Source organism: Typopeltis vanoorti, chromosome 12 (genome assembly GCF_054136105.1).
Source record: "Typopeltis vanoorti isolate ZY-2024b chromosome 12, IOZ_Tvanoo_1.0, whole genome shotgun sequence".
NCBI classification, from domain to species: Eukaryota; Metazoa; Arthropoda; class Arachnida; order Uropygi; family Thelyphonidae; genus Typopeltis; species Typopeltis vanoorti.
In genome coordinates, this window is record NC_143560.1 from 29,539,819 (window position 1) to 29,553,068 (window position 13,250).

Here is a 13,250-nt window from a genome sequence, read left to right on the forward strand (position 1 = left end):
TCTGTCTAGTATTCTGGTTGATAGGACTGTTTGAGTGGAATTTGAAGGGAAGCAAGTTTGTGTTATGAATGATATGTAGGGATGGTCACTGCCTGTCGTAGAGGATTTAGAGAACACTAAAGGCATAAATGAAAAGAATAAAAAGGCATAAATGCTGGTCTGGTTGGCCAAGTAGTCTGCATATCCACTCTCCAGCCAAAAGGCTGCAGGTTTGAATCCCACCATGGGCATGAATGTTTGAGATTGTCTGTGAAAATACTAATGATGATGATGGGTGGTAGATGATGATGATAGTTGCAGTTTGTTGTAGTTGGTGGATTGAGTGGTGGAGACAGAGTTGTAGAGCAGGTGCTCTCCCTCGAAGAGTCTTTGGACTCCCTGGAGGTGTTACGTAATAATAATATAACAGTGAGGCAACAAAATTTTGAAACGGAGAAGATCATAAAGAGGGGTATTCTAGGTTTTTAGTCAGACCAGATGAATGTATGAATACCAAATTTTTATCAAAGGAATTATGTAAATTGGATATTTGAGGTGGACTGTACTCATTGAGGATGCCAGTTGTGATTCTGTGAGAATAGGTGTTATTTATATGCTGATGTGTACAAATAAATGTGAAAGTTTTTTGTATTTTTTTGAAATGTACCTTGTTTGTTATAATTTTTTGGTTATATTATTATCTTTTATGATTTTTTTTTGTGGGCGATTGTTGTTATTTTATTTTTCTGATCTGTGGCTGCCTTTCAGCATTGCATTATAGCTCTATCCTTGAATGGAAAAGATACTTACTCCCTAGTTAATTATAGTGTTAGGAACACCTATGAAAAGATATTACTTGCACCACATGTGAAAAAGAGAGGGAGAATAGGAACTGCATATGCCTGAATGAATAAATTATTACATTGTGTAATCAAAACTTTCCTTGTTTCTGTGCAGTCTTACCAAGATCTGTCTGATCATTCTTAATATAGATTTCCTTAAAAAATAATTAAAGAAAAAAAAATCTTTATTTTGGCACCTTTGGCAGGATTAGAAAATGGAAAACATGCCATGCTTTGCTAATGATTGGTGGTTTAATTAGAAGAAATTTGAAAATGTTTTTTATAATTAAACCAGCTATAGCACTTGTGATAGCAAACACTATTATAATGAACTTTCTCGCTAACAAATCATCAAAAAAATTCTACCGCAAGTCTTGCAGGCACAGTCCTATTTTAAAAGAAATTTATTATAGTTTGCTATAATAAATTTCTTTTAAAAAGTCTAATGAGTTTGCTATTTTGAGAGTTGACTTGGTTTATGTTGCTTCTATTTAGTATTATTATTTGAAACCTTCACAGAGTCCAAGGACTCATCGAGGGAGGGCACCAACTCCACAACTCTGTCTCCACCATTCAATCACCAACTGACCGCAACTACACCAACGCCATCTACTGCCACCCACCACTGGTATTTCCACAGACAATTGCAAACATCCGTGCCCATGGCGGGATTCGAACCTGCAGCCTTTTGGCTGGAGAGTGGATACGCTATCCACTCGGCCACCCAGGCCATTTATGTCCACTTTATTTTTGCACTTCTCATAGATCTTAATTGGAAAGGGTGATGAGTCATGATTCTACCCAACTTCCTGATACCAATGGTCCTGACATTGTAATAAAACTATAATACTAAATGATTAAACTATGGTCTAAAATTTAAATAATTAAATCTGAAACAGAATATAAAATGTGACAAGAAAAAGCAAATCACATTAACCACAGACTAAGAACTCCGAGTGAACAGACAAACTTGCATTGGTGTTTAGACCACAGCCAAAAGGTTAAGTTTGATTGTCCCCCCCCCCCCCCCCCCTTAATGACCGCTCTCCAGTGCCTTTAAAAAGTGCCGTCTTTTTCAGAAAATAAGAAAATCAAACAGACAGCTGTTCTGTCATTTTTGAAGTAGTAAATTTTCATGCTTTTTTCTTAAACATTATACAATTTTCAATATGTAAATTTCATAAAATAAAACATTTTCCAAGTATTTTGTATCGATTACTGAAAATCTTGGAATGGAACTTAAATGTATTTACATACGTTCTCATTTTATTTTTGATTCAATTTACACTGCTTCATTTTACGTCGGAAATCTCAGGAACTTAACTCCAGCATACACTGAGTCATACCTGTATGTATGTTAATCTTGATATTAATCAAAGATTAGTATCAAGGATTAATATTAAAGAATCAGCAGTTCTAATCTTAAATAAGATTAAAATTTTAATCTTATTAAAAATTGCTCTTCAGTATTGCTATCTTGAACTAATTAAATAGCTTTTATGGCTGCAGTTCTCAAATTGAATTGCACTGTATATAAATTATATCATTATACTCTAATATATGAGGTGGGCTGGAAAGTTCTGATTAACACCTAGAACAAAAATTATATTAAAGTATTAAAGCAACTCATATAACCACAAGAAAGAATATATGAGGATAAAAGAACATAAGTTACTTTCATAACTCTGCTATTAGTATGTTCTTACTTGTGATTACATCAGTTGGTATCAACCCCCCCCCCCCAATACTGCACAGTAATATGATTTCTGTTTTATTTACAGACAGTATATAGGCATCTCGGTGCATTGTTAGCTACTCTAGTAATTTTAGATGAAATTATTGATTCTCAAATAACATTACGAGAGCATTGGACTTTATACAGAAGAATGATTGGGGCCATTCATCATGATCCGTCAAGGTTTGGTATCACATTTGACAAACTTACAGACATTGAAAAACTTACTTCAAAATTAGAAGCAGAACTACTTGAGAGAAAAATATTTCAGGTTTGTTACTATATTTTTCTGATTATTGTTACTTATGATTAGTATATTTAATCATCATCATCAAATTCTTGCCATGTACCCTCAAGGGGCGTACAGGATATGATAGTACTACACGAAAAATTTACATCATTACTAACTTCCTATCTACAATTTTCCTCCAAATCAGTTCTATTACTTGTCAAGACTCCAACATTATCAGATCTTATATGTCTATCATCTAAGCCACTTTGTACCGTATTAATCCACCTATATCTTGGTCTTCCTCTGGGTCGTTTTCCTGCCAACCTGGCAGAGAACACTTGGTTTGCCAATCTTTCCTTGCCCATTCTGTTTAAATGACCATAACACCTGAGATTAGCTCTGCTAATGCATTCCTAATGTATGCCTGTTGAGTGTTTTTTGCCACTGTGCTATCACTGCTTGTTTCATTTAGCAATTTTTCGAAGTAATTACTCCATACTTCAAGGATATCTTTTTCTCCCGTTTTCATGTCACCTTTATCATCTCTAACTCCTTTTACAGCACTCTTTCCTCCATTTCTAAGCTGCTTCAACAACCTCCAGAATAACTTACCACCTTCTTGATATTTATTTTCTATGTTCTTACCAAAGTCCTCCCATGACTTTTGTTTAGCTAGTTTTACACACCGTTTAGCTTTCTTACATTTGTCTCTGTATTCTCTAAGAGCGCAAGCTGACTTATTTGCCAGGAACTTTTGATATGCTTTCTTCTTTTCTTTCACTGCCTCTTTAACTTCCTGTGTCCACCATGGAGTTCTAATTTTTCTATCCTTGCAGACAACTTCACCACATGCCTCTCTAACTGAATCAGTCAGGGTTTTCTTCAAGGCTTGCCACTGAATCTCCAAGGTTTGGTTCTTGTTCTCAAACTCTTTCATTTTTCCTTCAATAATCTTTGTATATTTTAGTCTACAGTTCACGTCTGAGAGCTGCTCAACTTTTATTTGCTTTAAAACTTTCTTACATGTCATTCTTTTCAGTATGAAATTCAATTTTATCTTGCTCAAGACTAAATAGTGATCACTTCCAATTTCAAATCCTCTGTACCCTCTGGTGTCCTGCACCAGGGAGAAAACATCACTAACAACAATAACATAGTCAATGAGACTTTTCTTATTCCTTGCCTCTTCTCTCTATGTGAATTTGTGCACATTTTTATGTTGGAACATGGTGTTAGTAATAACCAGTCCATGTCCTGAGCAGAAAGCCAACAGATATTTGCTATTATTATTAGCTTTTCTCTCTTCTCCTAATTTTTCCAAAATATTTTTGTATGTCTGACAATCACTTCCTTCTCTACTATTTAGATCCCCAACAAGGACCAACTTTTCCTTTTTCATTGTGTCTGTTGCTTTTTCTAAAGTCTCAAAAAATTCCTCCACTGCTACCTTAGTAGAACCTTCTGTGGGACCATAGGCACAAATAAATCTCATTGTCCAGTTCCCCATTCTCATATTTGCTCACATTACTCTACTTGAGATTGCCTGTCATTCAAGAACATTAGCCTCGTATTGTGTGTTGAATACTATGGCTACTCCTTCTTTTCCTTGATTGTCATTGCCTGAATATAACATTTTGTATTTATTGCTCAGAAAGATCTCACCAGTTTGTCTTTTTTGTTTCAGTCACCCCTATTATGTCGATCTGGTACTTATCTAAGGCTTCCTATGTTGATAGTACCGATCTTTAACTCTGGTGAGGTTGAGTTGGGGTGTTTTCAGATTTGTTTTAGTAGCTGACTTTTCGCAGTTCGCCCTGGTTCCCTGACGAAAACAACGGGGGCCTTGTTTAACCGGCCGATGCCCCAGCCGGCATGAAATTTTGTCATGTTGTACCATCATTTTTATTTTGGTTTAACCAATAAGAATACAATTTGGTCGGCTAAATCCCAAATTGCCAACCCATCCTCGTTCGTTCAGTATCAAAGTAGATACCCAACAGGGTGCACCACGAGAAGGTGAGGATCGGACATTAGGTCAGAAGCCCTGGTCGGGTCTCCGCATTCCTTTAAAGGCTATGTGGTGGTCTCCTCTCAGTTATACAGCTTTGACCCTTAAGCACCCCCAGTATATTTAATCATGTTTATCAAACTGTTTGGAAAATGAACCAGTAATATTGCATCGGTCCAGTATTATAGCCCATTTTTAACCCCTCAGTTTGAAACATACATTTGGAGGAACCAGTGAATTTAATTATTATGGCAACTTAATTGTTGCCATAATAATTAAATTCCTGACATGTATGCTCCAGGGATGTACAAGACATTATGATAGCACTACATGAAAAAGTTTTATCATTATTAATTTCCTATCTGCAGTTTTTCTCCAAATTAATCTGTTATCTGTCAAGACTCCAGTATTGTTATATCTTATATTTATGTATTCTAAGGGATTATTATTACTGTGTCAATTCACCTAGAACTAGTCTTCCTCTGGATCTTTTTTCCTGCAATTCTGGCAAAGTGCATTTGTTTTGCTAACGTTCGTTTTCACATTCTGTTAAGATGCTGATCACCTGAGATTAGCCCTGTTAACACATTCCTGAATGCTAACAATGTCAGGTTTATTCCTAATATCCTCATTTTTAATATGATACTGCCATTGATGCCAACTATTCACTCCACTAATCTTTCTTAGAACCATCATATCTATAGTCTTCAGTCTTTGATCAAGTGTTTTATTTCTACCCTATCTCTCAGATCCACAAGTTAAAATTGGTTTGAACATTGTATACATAGCTAATTTTATGTTGAATTATAAGAAAGAAATTGAATAATTTCTCTTATTCCATATAAAAATATTCAGCTGACTTCAATAAATGTGCCTAAATAGCTGAAATGTTTTGGTTTTCCATTCAGCATTTAGTTGATTTTTGTAATATTTCTGCCAATTTTTTTTTTGCTGATTTTCATACCAAATTTATCACAGTTATTCAGTTCATCATTATCATCAAATTCCTAATATATATACCCTCAAGGGGTATATAGGATATAATAGTACTACATGAAAAATTTACATCATTACTAACTTCTTATCTACAATTTTCCTCCAAATCATTCTGTTACCTGTCAAGACTTCAACATTATCAAATCATGTACTTCTATCTTCTAAGGCACATTTTACTGTATCAATCCACCTATATCTTGGTCTTCCTCTGGGTATTTTTCTTGCCAACCTGTAGAAAACACTTGTTTTGCTAATCTTTCCTCTCCCACTCCTATTCTGTTTAAGTGACCATACCACCTGAGATTAGCTCTGCTAACACATTCCTCGATGCTGACAGTGGCAAATTCTTTCCTAATATCCTCGTTTTTAATATGATATTGCCCCTAATCTTTCTCAGGACTCTCATATCTGCATTCTCTAGTCTTTGGTCAAGTGTTTTACTTCTGACCTAGCTCTCAGATCCATAAGTTAAAACTGGCTTAAATACAGTCTTGTATACAGATAATTTAGTGTTTTGGCTAATTCTCTCTTATTCCATATAAATTTATTCAGTTGACTGCCTACTCTACCAGCTTTGTTGATTCTGTTGTCTATTTCCATATTTAATTTACCATCTTCACTAAAAATCATGTCTAAGTAGCTGAAATGTTTTACTTTTCTATAGGTTCTCCATTCACAATGCAGTTGATATTTTCAATGTTTCTGCCTATTTTCATTGTCTTTGTCTTTTTAATGCACTGAAATGATGGTACAATGTGACAGTTATTCAGTTTAGTCAAGGAATCTTGCAGATTTTTACTGGATTTATTTAGAAGTATAACATTATCTACATCAAGTAAAGAGCTGAGAAGCTGAGATTAAAATATTCAATTTTGATATCAGGTTTAACACCACAGTTTAATACCACTTTCGTTCATAATGTAATCCATATAAGTGATGAATAACTGTGGAGATAATGCATACTCTTGTCTCACACCTGATTTAACATCAATCATCTTCCTGTATCTCCTGCATTTCTGATTGCTGACTTACAACTCAAATATAGATGTATTGCTCAATATAATGTCCCATTTACACCATATAACTGTAGCATTTTAAACAGCATTTCTCTTGGCACCTTGTCATGTGAATTTTCCAGATCTACAAAACTTAAATACAGATCCTTGTTATATTTCCATGAGATCTCATCTATTTCACTTAAAGTGAAAATATGATCTTGACAATCTCTATTTGGTCTGAACCCAGCTTGTTCTTCTCCAAGCTTCCTATCCACAATTTTTCTTAACCTTCTTTTTTTTTTTTTTTTCAATGTATAGTTGCATAAATCTTACCAGGAACACACTGTAGGGAAATTCCTCTGTTATTCTCACATTAAATTTTATTTCCATTTTTATAGATGTGTACTATGAGAACTATAAAAGCCCTCTGGAATTTGGTCCTCTGACCAGGCCTTCTGAATTATTCAGTATACCCAATTTAAAACTTTTATATCTCCATATTTGAGCATATCTGGTTGAATATCATCATCTCCAGCTGCCTCCACATTTTGAGTTTTTGATAGTTTTTCTACTTCAAGTACTGATATATATACTCCTGATTGCATTCCTGTTAAGTGTTTTCTATCACCCTGCTGTCACTACTTGCTTCATTTAGCAACCTTTTGAAATACTCCAGGCATCTAGAATATCTTTTTCTTCAGTTTTCATTTCATCTTTATCATCTCTGATTCTTTCTACAGTTCTCTTTCCTCCATTTTTAAGCTTTTTCAATAGCTTCCAGAATATTTTGCCACCTTTAATTGATATTTATTTTCTGCATTCTTGCCAAAAATCTTCCTATTACTTTTGTTTAGTTAGTTTTGTGACTGCTTTGCTTTCTTGCGTTTTTTCTACATTCTCTCAGGGCATAAGCTGACTAACTTCTTAGGAACTTTCAATATGCTTTATTTTTTTCCTTCACTGCCTTTAACTTCCTGAATCTTCCATGGAGTTTTGATTTTTTCTATCCTTGCTGACAACCTCACCATATGCCTCTCTGGTGGAATCAATTAGTTTTCTTCAGATTTTGCCACTAAAGCTCCACTTTGGTTTTTGTTTTCAAACAATTTTTTTCTTTAATGTTTATGTAGTTGAGTCTACACCCACTTTTGAATACTGCTCAACTTTGATTAATTTTAAAACTCTCTTACATACTCCTCCTGCTGAGAATTAAATGGTGAACCAGATTTCAAATCCTTTATATATTCTTGTGTCCTGAACCAGCATTCGAAGATATTGCTGTGAATAATAATATAGTCAATGAGACTTTCTTACTTTTTGCATCTTCTCTCCATATGAATTTGTTGACATCTTTATGTTGGAATATGGTGCTAATAATAACTAGTCCATGTCCTGAACAGAAATCCAGCAGGTGCTTACCATTATTATTAACTTTGCTCTTTTCTCAAAATTTTTTTCAAACATTTCTCTGTCTGGTATAATTTCCTGCTCTACTGTTTGGTTCTCTAACAAGGGCCAACTTTTCCTCTTTCAATGGCAGCTGTCTTCTCTAGTGCCTTGAAAAATCCCTCCACTTTTTCCTTAGTAGAACCTTCTGTGGGACCATAGCAACAAATAAGTCTCATTAGCCATTTTCCCCATTCTGATATTTGCACACATCACTCTGCATGATATTACCTGCTATTCAAGAAGAGTATCCTTATATTTGGTGATGAATACTATAGCTACTTCATCTTTTCACTGGTTATTGTTGCCTGATTATAACATCTTGTGTTTGTTGCTTAGTAAGATCTCATCTGTTTTTTTTTTTCTTTGTTTTGGTAACACCTATTTTGTCAGTTTGATACTTATTCAGCTCTTCTTCTAGTTCTGTGTTTTTTCCCATTAGCACTTCTTATGTTGATGATGCCCATCTTGAACTCTGCTCATGTTGAGTGGGAATATGTTCTAGACTTTTCACAGTTCACCCCACATCCCTGAAGAAAACTTTGTTTATCTGAGCATTGTCCCCTTAGTGTGAATTCTGTCATGTTGTACCAACATTTTGCATTATGGCTTTAAGCCACTAAGAATACAATTTTAGCATATAAGTATTCTGCTGCGCAGTTCAGACCAAACCATTACTCAACCAAATTGCACAACAATTCTGTTTTGCTAATTTACAAGTTTATGTCCAGTCAGTTTCCACTTACAGCAGAGATATTTTAGCAGATGCACTCGTTGTTGTGCACTAATATGTTCCAAAGTTCCCTAACTTCTGTTTTAAAATCACTGCATGAACGGTAAGAGTTCAAAAATTCACTTTAGTGAAATGCATTTACTTAAGACATGAACATTAAAATCCTAGCTCAAAGTTTGTTCTTATATTAAAGCAAATGTATATATTTTGTAACTTTAGGTATCTAGTACATCATTCTTATTAGAGAGAGAGAGAGAGTAATATGTACAAGGAGATCACCTCATCTATTACTTTGTGTGCTTCAAACCAACTACTCTGCAAACAGTTTGATAAAAATTGATGACCACTTACCATTTTTTTTGTTTTTCCCCTTCTTCTGCAGTCTGAATTTTATTACTGCATCACTTATTCTGGATATTTTTCTCAGCATTGAAAGGAAATTAGAATCTTTAAAGTAAATCAGTGTAGAAAAACTATTGAAGATTGTGTAGTGGTGTCAGAGAAATCTGTCGTTCTTTACTAGTCACAATGCTTGTGTCATTCAGAAGTTTTCAGGTGGATGCAGTTTCCTACACACTAGCCTGTTTAGATAAGGAGACCGGTTTACTTAAAGGAGACAACACTAAGCCTTCTCTAACTAAAGTAACAGCCATGGTGTAATGACTCGTTATTATTAATCGAGGACAAATAAATAATTTTATTTGTATTATAATTTATTAGAAAAACAGTTAATGCTGGTATGCAAGTGATGTCTTTATCTAACTAACTCTGTTGCAAAATAAGATTGGTAAAACAAACACTCAAGAAGAAGAATGAAATCATTGAAATTAATGAAAATAGAGAAATAACCACAATCATCACCAGACTAAGGACAGAACATTTTAAAGGCATGAAAATTCAGCCAGACAGTAGTAGGAGCTATGAAACATGCAAGAACTATCCAGAAGTTGAACTAACACCTGCCCATATCTATTCTTGTCCAGCTATTGCTGGACAAGAATAGATATGGGCAGGTGTTAGTATGGGCAGAAAATTGACAATAACCCTAGAGACAAGCTGTACTCAAGTCCAACAGATTGCCAAAGCAGTTCTACAGTTCCACGGTCATATCTAGAAGCTCTTCATTGGACTCAACAACAACAACAAGTAGGCATTTAATAAAAGGATGCTGGAGAGCAGTGTTAAGCAGTTTGCTGTTGAACTGTTTAATAACTTTCAATTATGTGTTCTTTTTGTTTCATATATATTAGCAGCAGTACTATTCGAAGTTTGATTTTCTATGTTAAACACCAGTATGTTTCATTTGCTATTGCAGGTGCTTGAATTTGTGAGATTCAAGAAAAAGCTGTTCTTTATAGTTATCATTTCCTAATATATATCCATTGGGTGATCCGTACGGTTAGCCTAGTGGCTGTATGCTTTGCAACCATATGCCTAGGGAAGGAGCGTCCTAGATTCGATTCCCATCGGAGACGTTAGGAGCTGAAGGATCTTTCTGAGCCATAGCCAAGTTAGCCAGTCTTGGGCGTGGACAGCAGGATTTTTTCCCCAGTTTATCCTGGGGGGTTTTCATCCCGCAAACAGGCAAACCAGACCTGTGAACATACGGGATACAGCCATAGGACATATAGACGAACGTAGAAGAGAAGATGAGTGCCATCTGTCTTAATTCACCGCCCATTAGACATTCATGACTCAGCCATGAGTGACCGAATGGTCCATTTAAGGACTATGGGAGAGGAGAGGATAGGATAGGATAGGATCCATTGGGTGTAATGGTTATGATAGTACTACATAATTAAGTTTGTCATTGCCATCCTCTTATCAGTAATTTTCTTCCAATTTCATCTGTTTTATGTTATTTCTCCTGTATTGTCAGTTTTAACATTTCAGTCCTCTAAGGCAGTACTAACTTCATCAGTCCCACCTAGATCTTATTCTGCTGGATCTTCTTCCTGCCCTTGGATCAAACACTTGTTTTGCTAACTTTCTTTCTCCCATTCTGTTTAACTGATCATATCACCTTTGATTAGCTCTACTCACTTGTTCTTGAATGCTGATGATGTCATTTATCATTTCTGCTATTCCTTTGTCATATATACTTGGGAAGAAAAAAAAATTCATTAATTTATTTCAAACTTCCATTTTTAAACAGATCCTTTATTAGATGTTGATGATGATATTGTTTGGTTGGAAAGACTGGGTTCGAATCCTAGGATGCAAAGAACAACCTTTATTGAGCTTTTCATTTCAGGGTGATTTAGCTAGTCTTGTGGAGATTTGGAGATTTCAGGGTTTTCCTTTTTTATATATATATATAAATCTGATCCACACACAAAAGGCCATGAGACCTATAGCACATTAGTGCCATGTGTGGGCAAGAGGAATAGGAGAAAGGAGGAATCTGTTCACATTTTGCTCGAACAGCTGAGGGTTGTAATCTTTTGGGAAAGCAGAGTGTGGGAGACTGTTCCAAAGGACAGAAGTAGATGGAATAAAATCGGGAAGCAGTGAAATTGGTTCAGTGAGTTTCAAGATGGATTGTGAAAGGGTATTGATTAGCAGTGGCTCTTGTTTTAATGATTTTGGAGGAGAGTGGAGGAATAATAGTGTTCATTTCCACAGAGCACTGTCCATGAAAGTATCTGTAGAAGAGGCAAAGGCAGAAACTGAATGTCTGTGAGAGAGGGTATGAATAGGGTTTGTGAAAGGGGGGAATCATTAATTAGCCAGATTTGCCCTCTACTGGATAGAATCAGGCAATCTTAGAGTGGATTTGGGTGCAGCATACAAATATGGGAGCATTATTCTATGTGGGCAGATTTAGGTTTCGTATAGGGTTAGCAGCTGTGAAGGTGTGAAGTAGTGTCTTGTACAAAAAAAGTACACTATACTTTTTGGCAGCTGCAGAAGCTATCGTTGAAATATGGTTGTGCCAGGAAAGATCAAGGGTTCAGGTCAGTCCAAGAAGAGAAATCTGATTGTGTTTGAATAGCTCAGTATTACTTAAAGTAAGGGGAAGGGATGCGAGCTCTTTCTTGCGAGAGATCAGACAGAACCGAGTTTCAGTGGCATTGAAATTTACAAGGTTGTCCTTGCCCCCCCCCTTCCCCCACCGGGATATAACTAGATCTGAGTTCAGGTCCGTAGTCATAATAAATCTTGACGATTCTAATACTTGAGCATTACAAGGTTTGTTAAAAAGAAAGGAGGAATGGAGTGTACTGTCATTAACAAATCTATGGATAGAATTTGAAGTCTGTGAAAGCAGGTCATTTATATACAAGAGGAAAAGACGGGATGAAAAAACAAAACCCTGAGGTACTCCTGCATTGGTTGGGAAATCTGAAGAGAGTAAACCATTCACCATGACATGTATTGAGCAACCAGTGAGGAAAGTTGTGAGAAAGTTGATCCGGGGCAATCACGTGAAATGTTAAGGGCAATCACGTGAGTTTCTCCATGGCCTGAGTCCATAGGTGGGTGGTGAAAGCAAGATCAGCTGTAGATTGTCAGTGGTGGAATCCATACTGCTAGTCACTGATTAGTTATGTCTCCAGGTGGTTCAAGAGTTGGTTGTTGATGACCTTCTCCATGATTTTTGAGAGAACAGAAGTAAGGTCAATTGGACGGTAGTTTGTTGGTTGACTTTTATCACCTTTCTTTGGTATGGGTTGGATGTGGACCTGTTTTCATGTTGTAGGGTAGATGCCAGTTGAATAGGATATATTGAAGAGGCAATACGGGATAGGTGTTAGTTCTGGGGCACAATTTTTTAACACAATAGGTGGGATACCATCAGGACAAGATGCCTTGTTTGTGTTCAGGTTGTTAACATTCTTTGGATTTCTTTTTGTTGGAAGACTATGGGAGACATGAAAGGAGCTATTCTTTGTGGGGTGGAGGGAACTTTGCCCAGGTCATCAATGTAGGAATTGGAAGAGAAGAGTGATGCCAGTAAGTTGGCCTTGTCTTTTGGTGAGGTGATTACAGTACCATTGGGATGTGAGAGTGGTGGAAACTTGGGTGGGCAGAAGTTGTGCCCAATGATCTTGGCAAGGGTCCAGAAGGAGCGACTTCCATTTGGATAGGAGGCAAGTTTGCAGCATTTGGCCCTTTCAAAGTCTTGGTGATTCTTTTACAATGGTTACGAGCTGCAGTGAGGGCAGCTGGAGTTTTGATCTTGAGCCAATTGTGGTGAGTAGAGGTTTTTTTTCCTTTTATAGCATTGGCACACTTTTTTGAGAACCAAAGCTTGGATAGAGGCTGAGAATTTGTAAT

At 36.1% G+C, this 13,250-nt stretch overlaps 1 protein-coding gene across 2 annotated transcripts in view; it reads left to right on the forward strand.

The window, feature by feature from the left end:
- Positions 1–13,250, forward strand: part of SWIP (strumpellin and WASH-interacting protein) — a 557,147-nt gene that overhangs the window by 78,634 nt on the left and 465,263 nt on the right. For both annotated transcript variants that reach the window (XM_090402140.1, XM_090402141.1), the window contains one exon: positions 2,603–2,827. In XM_090402140.1, coding sequence (XP_090258266.1) covers positions 2,603–2,827 — 225 coding nt within the window. The remainder of the gene's footprint in view (positions 1–2,602; positions 2,828–13,250) is intronic.